Raw genomic sequence first — 17,719 nt, forward strand, 5'->3', positions numbered from 1 at the left:
TGCCTTCACCACAGCGCTAAAGCATTCCTTATCTATTAAATAAAGATAATTATTCTTGGCCAGGCAGTGGTGGCGCACGCCTTTAATCTCAGCACTTGGGAGGCAGAGGCAGAGGCAGGCGGATCTCTGTGAGTTCGAGGCCAGCCTGGGCTACAGAGTGAGTTCCAGGAAAGGAGCAAAGCTACACAGAGAAACCCTGTCTCGAAGGAAAAAAAAGATAATTATTCTTACACATCTGTGGTCATTATGAAAATTGAGAAAAAGAATGTAAAAATGAAAAAAGAATTATAAAAATGAAGCTGAGTGTTATAGTACACCGTGTGGTCACAGCCCTCCAGTGAGGCAAGATTGTCACAGAATGGAGGCCATCCTGGTCTATAAGCTAAGTTCAGACCAGCCAGAGGTATAGAGAGAGACCCTCTATAAAAAAAAAACAACAGACAGACAGATATGTAGATGTAGTAAGTGTTCAAATTGTGTTAATATTTTTTTTTTGAGCTGAGGATCGAACCCAGGGCCTTATGCTTGCTAGGTAAGCGCTCTACCACTGAGCTAAATCTCCAACCCAGATATTTTTATAACTACTATTCAATACTACTTTGGCAATACATTTGAGGACATCTTGGTTGGTGAATAAAGGTTTGTATGCTAATCATGATGTGGATAATGAATCTGTGATTGATTTTTCAAGTGGGAGCTAAATAAAAGCCTTAATTACCTTTGTATTATGCATTACTTACACAACTGTATAATACCACATGAAGCAAATATGAGAACTATCCACATTCAGATTGCGTGACTCTTCCTTCTAAAAAGAAATGCAAAAGAAAAAAAATATATGTTAAATTTGAAATAGATACAAATATGAATATAAGCCTGAACATCACAGAGGAACTATTACTTACCTGAGAGTAGAGGAAAATAGATTTTAGACTAGAATTAATAACATACATACAGAAGGTGTTCAATGCCTCAGTTTTTCTGTATTTACTAGAATGAATGGCAAATTTTGGAGATGTCTGGCAACTTGCTATCCTTATTGTGTCTATCCTATTTTTCTCCCTCGTGGATGCACACATCTGTTCATCTTCTGCATCAGCAATTCTCAACTGCCCAGAAGACAGGGTATGTTTGGCAGTGTGTGGAAATGCTTTTGGGTGTTACAACTATCTGTTGTGGAATGTGTGGAAATGCTTTTGGGTGTTACAATTATCTGTTTGTTTTGCAAATGAGCAGATTGTTACTCTCACTCATTTGCATTCAAATGGTTTTCTTGAATTGAAGAAAAGGAAGGAGAATGAAAGATAAATCTTCAGTTTGCATTTGGTCCTGGATATTGCCATTGGAATGTGTGATATGAGACCTATTCATCTGAAGCATGAACCTAATTAGTCTTATTAATAAAAACCAGGAACCAGATATCAGGGCAAAAACCTGGAAGATCAGAAAAGCAAGGGAGCAGCCACAGTCACTTCCTACCTCTCTGGATCCTCTGACCAAAAGAGGCCAAGATCCTGTCTCTACTCTGCCTTATCACTTCCTGTCTCTGCCTCCTGAGTGCTGGGATTAAAGGCATGAGCCACCACCACTGCCTGGCCTCTATAGTTAACTAGAGGCTAGATCCACCCTCTGATTTCTAGGCAAGCTTTATTTGTCAGAACACAAACAAAATATCACACATTTCTCCCTTTTTGTCTAAATAAAAAGTGAAGGTTTTTAACTGACATAGAAAACCTATATACAATAAGTACAATAGCTATATACAAATACACATAGGCAATAATTACATTAATGTCTAGTCCATTAGCATTTGACAAATTGAGAAAATATTCCATTATCTATCCTATCTTGGTGAGTCCAAAGTGTTGCACCTAAATCACTTCCTAACCTAACTTGCATTACCAACCCAAAACTATCTTTTTATGTCTTTCAACCTTAAACACTTTACACCTCTTTTATGAGTGTCTTTTCTGAATTTGTTAAAAAGGAAAAGTATAACTATCTAGTCTTCAACTCCACTAATCTTCAACTCCATCAGAGACCTGAGAAGGATATAAAATTACCTGAGCAAACAACTTCAAAAATTAAAAATGACAGAAACAGCTGTCTGCCTGGACAGTCACGTAAGGTTCCTCTGTAATGCTGGGGCACCCATCTTCAACCTGCAGGCCTAGAATATCTGACAGACTTTTCTATGAAGCAGGATTTTTGAAGGACTGTCCTACCTTGTCTTGGCAAAGTTTGGCAGTCACATTCTTTTCTGTCCTGCTTGGCCACTCGGACAGTCGATGCAAGGGCACTTTCTTGCCCAGTGGCTAACTTTTGCCACAATAAAAGTAAACTCCATATGGAGTTTCTTTAAAGCCCATCTGCAACTGAATGTCGTGACACAGGTGTATGGGTTCATGCAGGTCCATGGAATGAAGACTCAGAGGCATCTCAAGAATGAATCTAGTCTTTCCTGGCTGTAGGGGGTCCAGCCTTGAAGGACTGAAGCACCTTCCCTTGGCCTTGGGCATTTTTATTTCTCTCCATTACAGTTTAGCCAGTTAATTTCCATATGCTCAAAACAACTTGAAAGGGGATCCCAACAATACAATGCCAAGTACAAATTCCTTGATTTGTCAGGTACCACGGTTTTCTGGGTTTCCTGAATCAAGTTTTGCATAGGCCTTTGTATCCTTGGGAAACTCCAAGACAAGATTCACATAGAGGGCAACAAGGGAAACAAAAGGTGTCTGCTAAACAAAAGATGAATTAGGGCTAGGTGCTGCTCTCTGGAGCCAGGCCAGGTACAGCTCAGCAGGAATGTCACCACACCCATCATCTTCTCTGGAGTAGATTGATGCTGCCAGGAGATGACATGTCTCATTGTCATTAAAAAAAAAAAAAACCTTATGTTATTAAATCATCTTAAATTCCATATTCTGTAAGTCTCTGAAGTGTTTGAAGACCACTTGCCTATCTAAAGTATATCTCTGGTTGACCTTGAAAACATACCTAACATGACTAAAAGTTGGATTGTAATAGGTGACTAACTACTGACCTGCATTTCTTTATTATCCTAAATAGTTTGTAATAATAACTTTCAAGGACTAGAAATTTACATTACATTGTTAGATGAACTGTATAGGTACAATATCCTGAACAAGAGAAGAAACGTATGTACAGTATGTTCTAACAAAAATAAGCTTAAATTTGTATCAATATACAAAATCCATATCAATGTAAAATATTTAAAACTAGTAGTTACTTTTTTGGTTTAAAATTAGATTCAATAATCTAAATTTTTATCCTATCATTTTTATAACATATATATAGTATAACAAAAATAAGCTTAAATTTGTATCAATATACAAAAATCCAAGCCAATGTGAAATATTTAAAACTAGTAGTTGCTTTTTTGGTTTAAAAGTAGATTCAATAATCTACCCTTTAATTGTATTTCTATATCCCTCTTTTTCATTTTTAGAACAAGATCCCTGAATCTAATCTCTTTTGTTCAGCTTTTTTTCTGACCATCACCAATAACAACTTATAGCCAACCCCCCTAAATGATAAGAAATATCCATATTCCATTGAATGACCAAAAACCACCCACTCCACCTCTTGGAAATATGGGTACCATGTTCTTAAATTACTTCCTGCTGTCTGGGGGCAATGACATCTTTAGGGGACCTTGAAAAAATTGAGATAATTGTCAAGTCCTGGGAGAGCTAGCTGTATCATTTGTTATTCAGTCTCTGTGTAATAGGAAAGTACAGGGCTTGTCTCAAGTCCTGGCCAGAGTAATCTGTGAGGCTGGACCATCTCAGTTAGCCATACTGAAATTGTCCTGAGCAGTCTGTAGTTCAAAACCAATCTTGTGGTGTTTGTCAGCTTAGTGCTGTTACCACAGTCCAGGTTGTGGGCCACCTCCTCCTTTTGGAGATTTCAAAGGTTGCTGTTAGGCATGGTCATGGTTCACTGCAGAAAACTTAAACATTGTAAATGTCATATGCAGCAGACCTCAAAAAGGTTAAAGGACCATAATTTGTTATGTATATCCAGAGTACAAAAACTTAATTCCTAGTTACCTGATAGAGATTCAAACCCAAAATCATGTACAGGAAGCTAGATGAAGCCCTTTTCTAGAATTAGTAATCTATATGATCATTAATATCATGACAAAAAGTTGAAAAAATATATTAATCTTATAAATTTTAAGATAATAATTATACCTTAACAAAAGTTTTGAAGGATCAAAATAAAACTAAAGGATCATGAGATTAGTGGCAATAGAATAGCCCCTTAATTTTGGTTTTTCTTCTGTCCCATATCAGGTAGCTCTTCTGACATGAGACAGAGATTTTGGATTTTCCTTTTAACAAGTGTGCTTGGGTTTAGAGAAGGATAGAGCCATGCTCCAACTCCAAAGCTAGCTTTAATTTTAATTGGATGGGGAATACAAAAAGACCATTTGCATCATGTGTCTGTAGAGAACAGAAGAGACAAACATTTGGGAAGATTTATGAAATTTTATCCTGTTGGAAATGAGATAGACCAATAGGCCTATTTACTCTTTTTTGGGGGGGCATTTTCTCTGGATGATTCATCCTTTTTCTTCAGATGTCTCATTTGTCCAGTGGTCTTCAGACTCCTTAGCTGGATACCTTCATTCTCCTGGAAAGACAAAAACAATGCCCTGCCCCAACCCTAATTTTGGGGAGTTTTTCTTTGGCAAGTTATATTGAATGGTCATACTGTTAGATGAAGTACCACCACTTCTAACTAAGATGTCTCTTTTGTTTGAATCTAATCTTCATCAATTTTGATGATATCCATAACTTTTCTTCTCTTGTGGAAATAAAAGCATAACCTCTTCCCCAACATGACACATATCCTAGTTTCCATTCTGAGGTCAACACATCTTTTAAGTATACAGGCTGATTTAATACAGCAGTTTATTCTATTATCCAATGTCTCTCTGCAGCTGTCATTCCTTTTTCATTAGTATTTAGAAAATTTAAAGTTAATAAAGCATTATGCAATCTATCTCTGGAGGTCTTTATTACCCCTTTCTGTTAATTAAGTATATCTTTTAGAGTTGGTTAGATCTTTCTATAACTTCTTGTCCTGTAGGAATGTGTGGTATACCTGTAATGTGCTTTATGTTATAATATGCAAAAAAACTGTTTGATTTTACTAGAGACATATGCTGGAGCATTGTCAGTCTTAATTTGTACAGGTATCCCCATGATGGCCATAACTACTAACAAATGTGTGATTACAGAATCAGCCTTTTCAGAACTCAAAGCAGTTGCCCATTGAAATCTTGAATATGTATCTATGGTATGATATACATATTTTAATTTTCCAAACTCTACAAAATGAAACACATCCATTTACCAAATTACATTTCTTTGAGTACTCTTTGGGTTACTTCCTGCAGGTAGTGGAATTTGCTTATACAAGGAATAAGTAGGCCTTTTTCTTATAATTTCCTTGGCTTGTTGCCAAGTGATGGAAAAATCTTTTTTCAAATCCTTGCTATTGACATGGTATTTTTTTTTTATAAAATTCTGAGGCTTCTAGCACATTTCCTATCAATAGTTGATCAATTTCATCATTACCTTGTGCTAGAGGGCCTGGTAGACCCGTATAGGATCTAATATGTGTTATATATAAGGGATGGTTTCTATTTCTGATTATTTCTTGTAACTGAATAAATAACAAAATCAATTTTGTATCATCTGGAATAAATTCAGCAATTTCAATATGTAAAACACCTCTTTCTACATATTGAGAGTCAGTAACTATATTAAGAGGTTCTGAAAAAAATCTAATAATACCATGAAAATAGCATATAATTATGACTTTTGAAGAGACTCAGAAGGGCTTTGAGCTACTTTATTCAAATTTCCTTATTTATAACCTGCCATCAATATAGAATGTAGAGGCTCCAGAAATTGGTGTTCCCCTTACAATGTGTGGTAGAATCCAGTTAGTTCTCTTCATAAATTGAATTATTTTGCTTTTGGGATATTTGTTGTTAATATCTCCCAAAAAATACTGCAAGCTCTTTGCCAATGTTCATTTTCTGCCCATAAAGAGGAAATTTCAGCATTAGTAAAAAGGTACTATAGTTTCTGCTGGGTCTATTCCTGCTAATTGATGAAGTCTCAATTTTTCTTTTAGAATCAACTGATAAACCTTTTCTACACAGGTCTTTCATTTCTTACTATGTTTGTGTGATAAAAATTTCCATTCTAAGATATTATATTCTCTCTGCATTAAAATTCCTGTAGGGGAATGTGTAGAAGGTTAAATACCCAGAATGCAATCAAGCTCTGGATCCAAATGATCCACATATGCATCCTGTAATTTCTTTTCTACTAAAGCCAATTCTTTCTCAGCTTCAGCTGATAATTTTCTTGGACTATTTAAGTCCTTGTCACCTTGTAAGGTTTGAAACAAATTACTCAGTTCTTGAGTTGTTAATCTACTTGTGAGAGAACCTTCCATTGATATCTCTTAACAGGCTGGTAATTATTGTAACTTGGCACCACCAAGGAAATTTTTCTCTATCTTTTTCTTGTAAAAGTATAGTGAAGAAACAGTCTTTTAAAATCAATAACTATTATAGACCACCCTTTAGGAATGGCAGGGGAATTCCAGGCTATAAAGAGCCTGGAATCACCTTATCAATAGCTCTTAGATCTGTTACAGTCTCCATTTCCCAGATTTATTTATTTATTTGTTTGTTTGTTTGTTTGTTTTTATGTTTGTTTTTCAAGACAAGGATTTCTCTGTGTAGCTTTGGAGCCTATCCTGGAACTCACTTTGTAGACCAGGCTAGCCTTGAACCCACAGAGATCTGCCTACCTCTGCCTTCTGAGTTCTGGGATTAAACCACCACTGCCCAGCCCAGATTTCTTTTTAGTAACAAATACAGGAGAATTCCAAGGACTGATTGATTCAATATATTGAGCATTTAGCTGCTCCTGTACTGGCTATTCTAAGGCCTGTCATTTTTCTCATGTCAAAGGCCATTGTTCCAACCAGATAGTTTTGTCAGTCAACCATTTTAAATCATTGGTACCTTTGAATGATCGATAGCTGTTATGCCCTGTTTTTGTACAACCTGAATGGTCAATGACTGTTCTTTATAATACCTTTTAATATTTTTCCCAGAAACATACATTAGTTTATGGTTTGTTTCTGAGATTGGAGGAATGTTAATTTGGGTATTCCATTGCTGTTACAAATCATGTCCCCATAAATTCATTGCTATATTACACACATATGGCTATAATTTTCCTCTCTGTCCTTCTGTCCCTATACATTTGACTCATCTCATGCTTTGTTTTACCTGAGATAAAGTTCCAATCCCTAAGAGCTGAACATTTACCTCCTAAAGAGAAAAATTTGGATGCCCAGATTCAGGTGCAATAATGTTACGTTTGCCTCTGTGTCTACAAGACATTTAATTACAATGTCATTTATTCATAATTCAGCTTTGGTCTTTGATCATTTATGGAAGTCTACCAAAATATTTGCTTTATGGTTTCTCCTGAAATTTTTGTGTTATCTTCTAAAGCTGTTCTATCATCCAGGGCAGTATGGTTTGTTTGTTTGTTTGTTTGTTTACAATAGGCATTAGGTCCTTTAATTGCTCTGGGGAGGAGTTTCCCCCATGGTGACAGGGAATGACTGAACCAAGTTTGACATGGGGGCCTGTGAGAGGCCCCCCAAGGCATTTCCCAATGGCAAAGGGTTACTCTGTCTGTCCCTTGTTGATCTGCATCCTTTGGTCCAATGTCTGCCTTTGCCACACCTTTTATCTACTCCAGAAGGGAGGGGCTTTCTGTTTGGATTATTCCTAGAAAAAACATTGTTTTTAGGAACGCCCTGTTTATTATCCCCTTTTAGGTGACCTTTTTTGCCACAATTAAAACACTTGACATTTTGATTTTTCTTCTAGCCTCTAGAAATCACCTCTCCTATCCAAGCATCATCATGGTTATGAGATTTAATATTGACTGTATCTCAGATCCATTCCTCTATGGGTGCTGATCTTGCCTTTAAAGGCCTAATTACCCTTTTGCATTATGAATTAGCTTTTTCTTTTTCTTTTTTTTTTTTTTAATTTAGTTACTTATTATGTATACAATGTTCTGCCTGCATGAATGCCTGCATGCCAGAAGAGGGCACCAGATCTCATTACAGATGGTTGTGAGCCACCATATGGTTGCTGGGAATTGAACTCAGGACCTCTAGAAGAGCAGCCAGTGCTCTTAACCTCCAAGCCATCTCTCCAGCCCCGTGATTAGCATTTTCAAAAGCCAGAGATTCAATTATTATTTGTCTAGCTTCTGACTTTGGTATCCTTCTATTTATAGCCAAAGTCAATCTTTGTAAAAATTCAGTGAAGGTTTCTTTTGAGCCCTAGTATAACTTTACTAAATTACTCAGTTCCCCTTTTGACTTCTTCAATTCTGTCCCAAACATTCAAAGCTGCTGCATGGCATAGAACCAGGATATGGTCATCATATAGAGACTGTCTTTGTATATCTGCATAATCATTGTCTCCAAGAAGTTGGTCTTGGGAGATTTCAATACCCCTAGCTTTACTTCATTGTTAACGGTCCTAGCCTCATCTTTCTACCAGGTCCTCTACTGTAATTGAGGACCAGGCTCCAAGACTGTTGTAACTAAGTCTTTCCAGTCTTGTGGGACAACTCTGTTACTAGTTGACCATGAATTTAACATCAGCTTCACAAAAGGTAAATGCATACCATATGAGACTATCACTTCCTTAAATCTCCTCAGATCTAACATTTTCACAGGATTCCAGTCTGCTCTTACATAGCCTTGGGGATATCTGTCATTTGGCAATTGTTCCCATAAGGATACTGGATAAATTAAGGTTGGTTGTTTGATAACCTTTGAGCTTTTCCTCTCTAATTTTATAATGTAATGGTGAGGTTGGTTCTTCTTTAAATTCCTCTGTCTGTTTCTGAATATCTCTATTATCTGTTTTAATAAGTTTTTCTAAGGCTTGTAACTTTTGAATAGTAAGTTTTTCTAAGGTTTGCATATTATCAGTCACCTTTTTGTTCTCTTCAGCAGTGAATATTTCTAAAGCTTTTATCTCGTCAGTCAAAATTGTATTATTCTCCTTATTAATTATTAGTAAGGCATGCATATTACCAATAGTAGCCTTTTCTAAGGCCTGTATCTTGGCACTCATATCAACCAACTTTTTTTTAGGAATAAAACAAGAATTATCAAACTGATAATGATTATAATTAACATTATGTAAATCATAGCTAAGTTAATTATCTCCTCCTTTAATTGTTTCATTTTAAAACCATCCAGTGTGTAATCATACAGAGACCTAACTCCCTCCATCATAATATCATTTCCCATTATTTATGTGGGAAAAACTCTTTTCTTTAAATCTAATTCACTTTAAGAATTTCCAGTTGTCTCACCCAATCTGCTGCTGCTGCTGGTGCAGTGTGAGGCTGACTGCTGTTGTGTAGCATGTCTGAGTGGAGAACACAGGTGATGCACAGCTTGGCTGAGGACAGCTGCAGCTGCTAGCATGCAGCTGTGAGCTGAGGAGTGGGTCCAGGGAAAGCCCACAAGCCACAGGAAAAAAGAGCCAAAGAACCAGCTGTCTGCTTGGGGGATTGCATGAAAGAGGCTAACTCCGGTAGCATTTGGAGCCCAAGTGCCTGTGGTGATTGCTGTAGAGAGGCTGCAACAGAAAAATCCCAGACTCGCTAAGAGGGCTTGGGGGAAAACCTAGCCGGTAGGGTGGTGACTCTGGTGGAAAGCCCTGTGTGCTGCTCTGGTATGTGACAATGGCTGCAAAGCCATGGGCTAGTGGCTTTTTTGTGAATTTGTGCCCCAAAAGGTGGATGCCAGATGAAGCATTAATCTAATTAATCTTATCAGTAAAAACCAGTAGTCAAGCTGGGCGGTGGTGGCACATGCCTTTAATCCCAGCACTCAGGAGGCACAGCCAGGAAGATCTCTGTGAGTTCGAGGCCAGCCTGATCTACAGAGCGAGATCCAGGACAGGAACCAAAACTACACAGAGAAAACCCATCTCGAAAAAACAAAAACAAACAAACAAACAAACAAACAAAACAAAACAAAAAAAACAGCAGTCAGATATCGGGGTAATAAACTGAAAGATCAGAGAAGCAGAGGAGCAGCCACCAGTGACTTCCTATCTCTCCAGATCCTCTGACCACAAGGCCTGAGATCCTGTCTCCACTTCACCTTATCACTTCCTGTCTCTGCATCCCAAGTGCTGGGATTAAAGGTATGAGTCACCACTGCTGGGCCTCTATGGTTAACTAGTGGCTAGCTCTGCCCTCTGGTCTCCAGGCAAGCTTTGTCAAAACACAAACAAAATATCACACAATGTTCATCTGAGAGGACCATTAACATTCAGGATGCTAGCATACTTAACTGATGACAAGGCTAAATAGTAGGGTTGAGCTATTAGTTGAATGGTACAGTATTTGCCAAGCATATACAAGGCCCTGGGTTCAATCCCCAGCATCATGAATGGATTAATGAACAAATAAAAAAGGAAACTGAAGTAAAAATCAGATATCATTTCACAATTTATACTCTGAGATGGAAAATAATGACAGAGTGACTGTAATTTTAAAATAGCTCTTATTTGTAGTTATGACTAAGACTATTTAAGACAATTTGTGTTAGAAAGGCCAAATGAGAAAGTAACAGTGATTATTTTTCAAGAGTCAATAAAACGTCACTAAAACCAACTTACTCGGCCTCTGGCTTCAGGTTTTAAAGTATGAATGCCAGGAGCAGCACAAAGTATTTTTGTCCTAGGTGACCTAGTGTTCAAAAAGAACAAAGAAGAAGTCATTAAAATGTATTTCCACCCACAACTTTTAAGCTTAAACAATTTAATTGTATGCTAGAATAAGAAAAAAAAACCTCTAAAATAATGACTGTCTTAGTCACTGTTCTAATGCTATGAAGAAACACCATGACCAAGCAACCCTTGTACAAGAAAGCATTTGATTGGGGGTTTGCTTACAGTTTCAAAGGGTTAGTCTATTATCATCATGGTGGGGAGCAGACAGGCATGGCTGTGGAGCAGCAGCTGAGAGCTTTATATAGCGACCCACAGGCAGCAGGAAGAGAGAGACACTGGGCCAGGCATGGGCTTTTGAAACTTTCAGGTCCACCTCAAGTGACACCCCTCCTAATCATTCCAAACAGTTCACCTGGGGACCAAGCATGCAGATATATGAGCTTATTGGAGGGGAGGGACATTCTCATTCAAACCACCACAGCACATTTTACTTCCATTTTCAAAGTAAGGTAGCCTTTCTCTTCACATGTGCTTAGTGGAAGGAAATTTACATGAAGTCAGAGCTTTGAGTCTGAACATCTGCGTTATGTGAATGAATGTCATTTTTTACATCATAGGGAAGAAATGGATATACACACACAGACACGTGTGTATACATACATACATACATATATATATACATATATATATATATATATATATATATATATATATATATATATATATATATATATGGCAAAAAAATCTTACCTTAAGCTTTGAATTTTACAAGTTCTTGATATTCTCCACATTGAAAATGATGGCCCTTCATACTCTATCTCAATCTAGAAAGGAGATAAAAGTTCATGTTAACAAAACAAAACAAACACTGTTCATCTTGGTGTCCAGTTGTGGGTTCAATTATCTAGTTTGTATTGCTTTAAAAAAACAACGAAGATTCAGTTCCTTTGATATTATGCAAAGCACAATGTCAAAAAACAAGGACTGCTTGTCACACATCAGCAGTCAATATACTTGAGGCTGGAGAGACTGCTTTTCATGCAGAGGACTGGGGTTTAGTTCCCACCATCCCTATCAGGCTCATAAGTCACTGTAACTCCAGTTAATAGGATCCTACTTCCTCTTCTGCCCTCTAGATATGCCAACACACACACACACACCAAACCACACACACACAGACCACACACACACACAGACCACACACACATATACACCACACACACACACACCACACACACACCACACCACACACACACAGACCACACACACATATACACCACACACACACACCACACCACACACACACCACACCACACACACACACACACACCACACATACCACACACACACCACACATACCACACACACACCACACACACCACACCACACCACACACACACACCACACACACACACACACACCACACATACCACACACCACACCACACATACCACACACACACCACACACACCACACCACACACACACATGTGCACATATCACACACACATACATACACACACACCACACATACCACACCATACACACACACCATACACACACATACCACACCACACAAACACACCACACACACACACCACACCACACACACACACCACACACACACATACCACACACCACACCACACACACACACACACACACACACACACACAATTGTCCTTTGGCTTTCACAGGAATGCCATGGCATGTGCCCCTCCCCAAGCACATAATAACACATCCAATTACAAAAAAAATAAAATCCCTTTGGAGAGAAAAATCAGCAGGAAGAGGATCACAGTCAAATCACACAGTTGTCAGAAAGAGGTAATGAGAAATATGGTATCTGTGAAAGAGCACAGATTTACCCAACCACTGAAGTTAATGCAGTTAATGCAGAGACTCACAAATAGTCAAAGTCCTGAGAAGGGATTGCTGAGTGTTCAGCCCTACATGGGACACCTCAAACCCCCACAAGCTCTGGGAACATTGAGGAAGTGGAGATGGGAAGACATGGAGAGCTGGAAGATGGAGAGGAGTCCTGTGAAGTGCTGTCTTCTGGACATGACTGTTGTAGTTATGGCCACCCTGCACAAGATCAAGCCAGCATAATCAGTAGACATCCAACCAGGTGGCACTAAGTGGACTCAGAGGGGTTTAAGAAAAATCAACAACAATGAAGGTGGTAAGGGAACATGTTGGGGGAGGAACAACAGGAAGTGACAGGAGGGTTTGGGATAGACTTGTCATAGAATAAGTAAAAGATAAAAGGAAGTGAGTCTAAAATGGGACAGAGATTCAGCTTGATGCTATATCGCTTGAGGCCCTTGGTTCAAAGCAGAAGAGGGATGGACTACTGAATGAGCAACCTGGATGGACCTGATTGGCACGATGGTAGTTAAAAAGCCCACCACAGAAGGGCGTTACGATGTTTCATGTCACTGTAAACATTTTTACACACATATTATAACAAAATACAGAAAAGGAGAACTAGCTGTGGGAACAGGATTGGAGAGCAGGTATCAAGTGTATCTTGTATGAGAACAGCAGAAAGGAGGTTTAAAGTGCCAGAACAGTTTCTGCACCAAGCTGTATGTTCAAATGTGTGCATGAGGAAATGAATCTGAATACATTCAATATTGTGCCAATGTTAGTTTCCTGGTTTGAATATTTTATGATAATTATACAAGATGTTACTATTGAGAGAAGCTAAGTGAAGGGTACTTCTCATATTTCTTTGCAGCTTCTCCTGGTGCTGTGGAATAATCCTTCTGTAAGTGATGAATATGTATCGCTCTCATTGGTTAATAAACAAGCTGACAAGCCAAGAGCTGAACATAAAAAAGTTAGGTGGGAGAGCCAAACTGAGAATGCTGGGAGGGAGAGGGGTGGAGTCAAGAGGGTCACTAGCCAGATGCAGAGGGAGCAGGAGATGAATATGCCATGCTAATAAAGGACTGCCACATAGCAGAGCATAAATAAGCAACATGGGTTAACTTAAAATAAAGAGCTAGTTAGTAACAAGCCTGAGCTATTGGCTGAACATTTATAATTAATATAAACCTCTGTGTGTTAATTTGGGAAGCAGCTGCTGGGTATTTGGGAACAGGCGGTTGGGACAGGAAACATCTGTTTACATCCTGGACCTACAGTTATTAAACAAACAAACAGACAAAGATTTCCCTACAGGGCTTGAGAGATAGCATAGTTGGCTGGTAAAGTGCTTACCATGCAAGCATGAAGACCTAAATTCAATCCCCAACACTCACATAAAAAGCTGGGTAGGGGAGTAATATCTGTAATCCCAGCATTGTGGTAGCAGAGACCAAAGAATCCCTGATAACTGGTGCCTAGCTAGTCTAGTCAATCAGAGAAGTCAAGTTTCAGTGAGAGACTATGTCTCAAAAAAAATAAGTGGGCTAGAGAGACAGTCCAGGGTTCAGAACAGTTGTTGCTCTTGCAGAGGACCTGGTGGTGTTTCTCAACCATCCGTGACTTCAATTCTAGGGCACCCAACATCCTCTTCCGACCTCTACAGGCATGAGGCATGTACATGGTAAACATATCCACATGCAAGCAAAACATTCATACAAACAAAAACAAACAAATCATTTTTTAAAAGGTGTAGAATGATTGAAGAAGACATCCAATGTTGACCTCTGGCCTCTACATGAACATGTATGTACATATACACCTGAACAAATGTGTGTACACACATGAACATGTACACATGTAAATTGAATAAACAAACAAATGAAGAGATTTTTTTTCCAATAAAGAAACAGAATCTATATCCTAAAAATAGAATGGCAGATTTTCCTGTGAATTTGACTAATTATAGCAAGTTGTAGATATGATTTACATCTGTAATCAATTTTAAATATGAGAAAGTACTCTTCATATCCCTAAGAGCAACATCAGGTTCGTGGAGCTGAATGCTGTCTCAAGAGCACAGCATTAACACTTGCTTGCATTTCTAGCTGGCTGGGCTGGCCGAAAACTTTCAAACTCACCCGACTCCTGAAGAGAAACACAAAGGCTACACAGAGGAAACAACTTTTATAACAATGAAAAATGTACACATACATACACACATACATCATAAACAAACAAATAAGCAACGTTTGAATTCATAAATTATCAGTGTCAGCAGACACACTAAGAGAAATGAACTATGGGGCTAGAGAGAGAGCTCAACTATTAAGAGCCCTTGTAGCAAGAGAGAGAGAGAGAGAGAGAGAGAGAGAGAGAGAGAGAGAGAGAGAGAGAGAGAGAGAGAGAGAGAGAGCGCCCTTGTAGCTCTTGTAGAGGACCCAGGTTTGGTTCCCCGCATCCAAATGACAGCTCACAACTAACTGCCCATAGCTGCAGCTTCCAGGGGTTCCAAACCTCCAACGCTACTGCAGACAGGTGGTGTACATACATCTATGCAGGCAAACTACTCATATATATATAACATTTTTAAAAAGAGAGAAATGAACTAGATCTGGTGTTAAATTGTTTAAAAAGTAATACAGAGGCTGAGGTCTATAACTGAGAGGGCCCTATATTTCTAGCTCTGGTTTACATCTGCTGTAAATTTACATCTGTTGAATAATAGTTATTTTTCTCTTTCTCACTAGGCAATGTAGTATGTATAACATATATATATATATATATATCATAACTTTTGTGACTATTAAATCACAAAACACATAAAATAACACTGCCTATTTTTAAAATTTATTTAATTTTTATTTATTTATTTATTTATTGTTTTTGTTTTTCAAGACAGGGTTTCTCTGTCCTGGAACTCACTCTGTAGACCAGGCTGCCCTTGAACTCACAGAGATCCACCTGCCTCTGCCTCCTGAGTGTTGGGATTAAAGGCATGCACCACCACCACTGGGCTTCTTATTTATTTTTTTTTTGCTACATTATAAGGAGCTGAGGAAGCCTTGAATGAATGAAATCCTAAGTGAATGTGTATTGTAGACATGGGCACAGCCATGACAAGGACCAGGGCTTCTGGAGCACAGGAAACTGGCAAAGCCTTTCCCCATATGGGTCAGGCTCAAAGCTGGCAAAGCCATCTTCCTCTGGTCCATGGATGGGTGTTCACAGACAATTGTTCAGTGTGTGCGAACACTAGCAACTGCAGCCTCCCCCTCTCATGTTTACAGCCTGAGACTGCTCACCTATGGGGACTTCCTACACAGACCAGCAAACCCTTCCCCTGCGTTGTGCATGAGAAACAGGCTGGCCTGGTGGTGGTGGTGCATGCCTTTAATCCCAGCACTCGGGAGGCAGAGGCAGGCGGATCTCTGTGAGTTCAAGACCAGCCTGGGCTACAGAGTTCCAGGAAAGGCTCCAAAGCTACACAGAGAAACCCTGTCTCAAAAAACAAACAAACAAACAAACAAACAGGGGGTGGGAGGAGGGAGGACAGGGGAATCCGTGGCTGATATGTAAAATTAAATTATAAAATAAAAATATTTTTAAAAAGACCCTGTCTCAAATAAATAAATAAATAAATAAATAAATAAATAAATAAATAAATGTAATAAAAAGTTATCTTAATGTAATAAAAATCTAGGCTGCAAAAAAAACCCCAAAACAAACCAAACAAACAAACAAAAAAAACCACCCCCCCTCAAAGAAAGGGGGGCGGGAGAAGGGAGGACAGGGGAATCCGTGGTTGATATGTAAAACGAATAGAAAAATCTCTTAATAAAAAAGAAAGAAAGAAAGAAACAAGCTGAGGCTCCAGGTTGTTGCATCAGTAGGTGCAACTCCTTTAGAGTCACGGCCTACCTGGAAAGACCTGCATGTCTGTCCTCCCTTGAGTCAGGGTTGCAGATCCAAGCCATGTGAGACATGGCACTGTGTACACATTTAAGGGCATGTATCAGAGAGGGTACCAACAGTAAGGTGATAATGATAATGAGAAGAAAAAGGAGATACAGATGAAACAGCTATAAAACAGAGTATGACTAACTCTTTGAAGGTTCAAAAATACCAATGTTCTTTAAAAATGTTCAATACTTACAGAACTCCTGGTACTAAAAATGCTGTAGTCCGAGCTATTGATGTAATATCTGTGGAGGAAAAGATGAGATGTGAATATTAACAGTAATTTCTCCTCTACATATTAGGGATTCTATACATGGTCAGGTGTAGCTAGAGTTTTTCTGGTCCTGCCTGGCCCATGGTCAGGACAAATCTCTCTCACCTGCCAGTCCCACAGCTGCTCAGACCCAACCAAGTAAACACACAGAGACTTATATTACTTATAAACTGTATGGCCATGGCAGGCTTCTTGCTTACTGTTCTTATATCTTAAATCAACCCATTTCTATTAATCTATAAGTTGCCACATGGCTTGTGGCTAAACGGTATCTTTACATGTTGCTTGTCATGGTGGCGGCTGGCAGTGTCTCTCTCTCTCTTGCAAGAGTAGACAGAGACAGCTGGCACCCTGGATAGTCGCCTAATGTTTCTTTGTAAAGTTGGGGCATCTGTCTTCAGCCCATAGGTCTAGATTCTCTCAGTCATTTCTCTCTGTGTCCTGTAGAATGTCTGGCAGTTTCCTCTGCAAAGCAGGAACCTGAAGTACCATTTTGCCAAGCAAAGTTCAGTGGTCACCTTCCTATGGGTCCTGCATGTCCAGTTGATCAAGCAGTCCAGGCAAGAACAGTTTCTTGCCCAAATGGCTATTTTTGCCAAGGCGAAGATAAACTCCATATAGTGTCTTCAATGCCCATCCTCCTCTCTGAAGTAAATTGGTGATGCCAGGAAGAGACATGTCTCATTGTCCAGAAAGTCTAAATTTTTAAAATATTTTAAATGCCATATTCTGTAGGTCTTTGAAGCATTTGAAGATTACCTACCTG

General features: G+C 38.8%; 1 protein-coding gene across 2 annotated transcripts in view; it reads right to left on the reverse strand.

Moving 5' to 3' along the window:
- The window catches only part of Catspere (catsper channel auxiliary subunit epsilon), a 111,760-nt gene that overhangs the window by 78,436 nt on the left and 15,605 nt on the right, over positions 1 to 17,719 (reverse strand). For both annotated transcript variants that reach the window (XM_059280086.1, XM_059280087.1), the window contains exons 2-5: positions 16,876 to 16,924; positions 11,600 to 11,673; positions 10,796 to 10,865; positions 741 to 808 (exon numbers count right to left, since the gene is read on the reverse strand). In XM_059280086.1, the coding sequence (XP_059136069.1) occupies positions 741 to 808; positions 10,796 to 10,865; positions 11,600 to 11,673; positions 16,876 to 16,924 (261 nt within the window). The remainder of the gene's footprint in view (positions 1 to 740; positions 809 to 10,795; positions 10,866 to 11,599; positions 11,674 to 16,875; positions 16,925 to 17,719) is intronic.

Source organism: Peromyscus eremicus, chromosome 15, assembly GCF_949786415.1.
Source record: "Peromyscus eremicus chromosome 15, PerEre_H2_v1, whole genome shotgun sequence".
NCBI lineage: Eukaryota > Metazoa > Chordata > Mammalia > Rodentia > Cricetidae > Peromyscus > Peromyscus eremicus.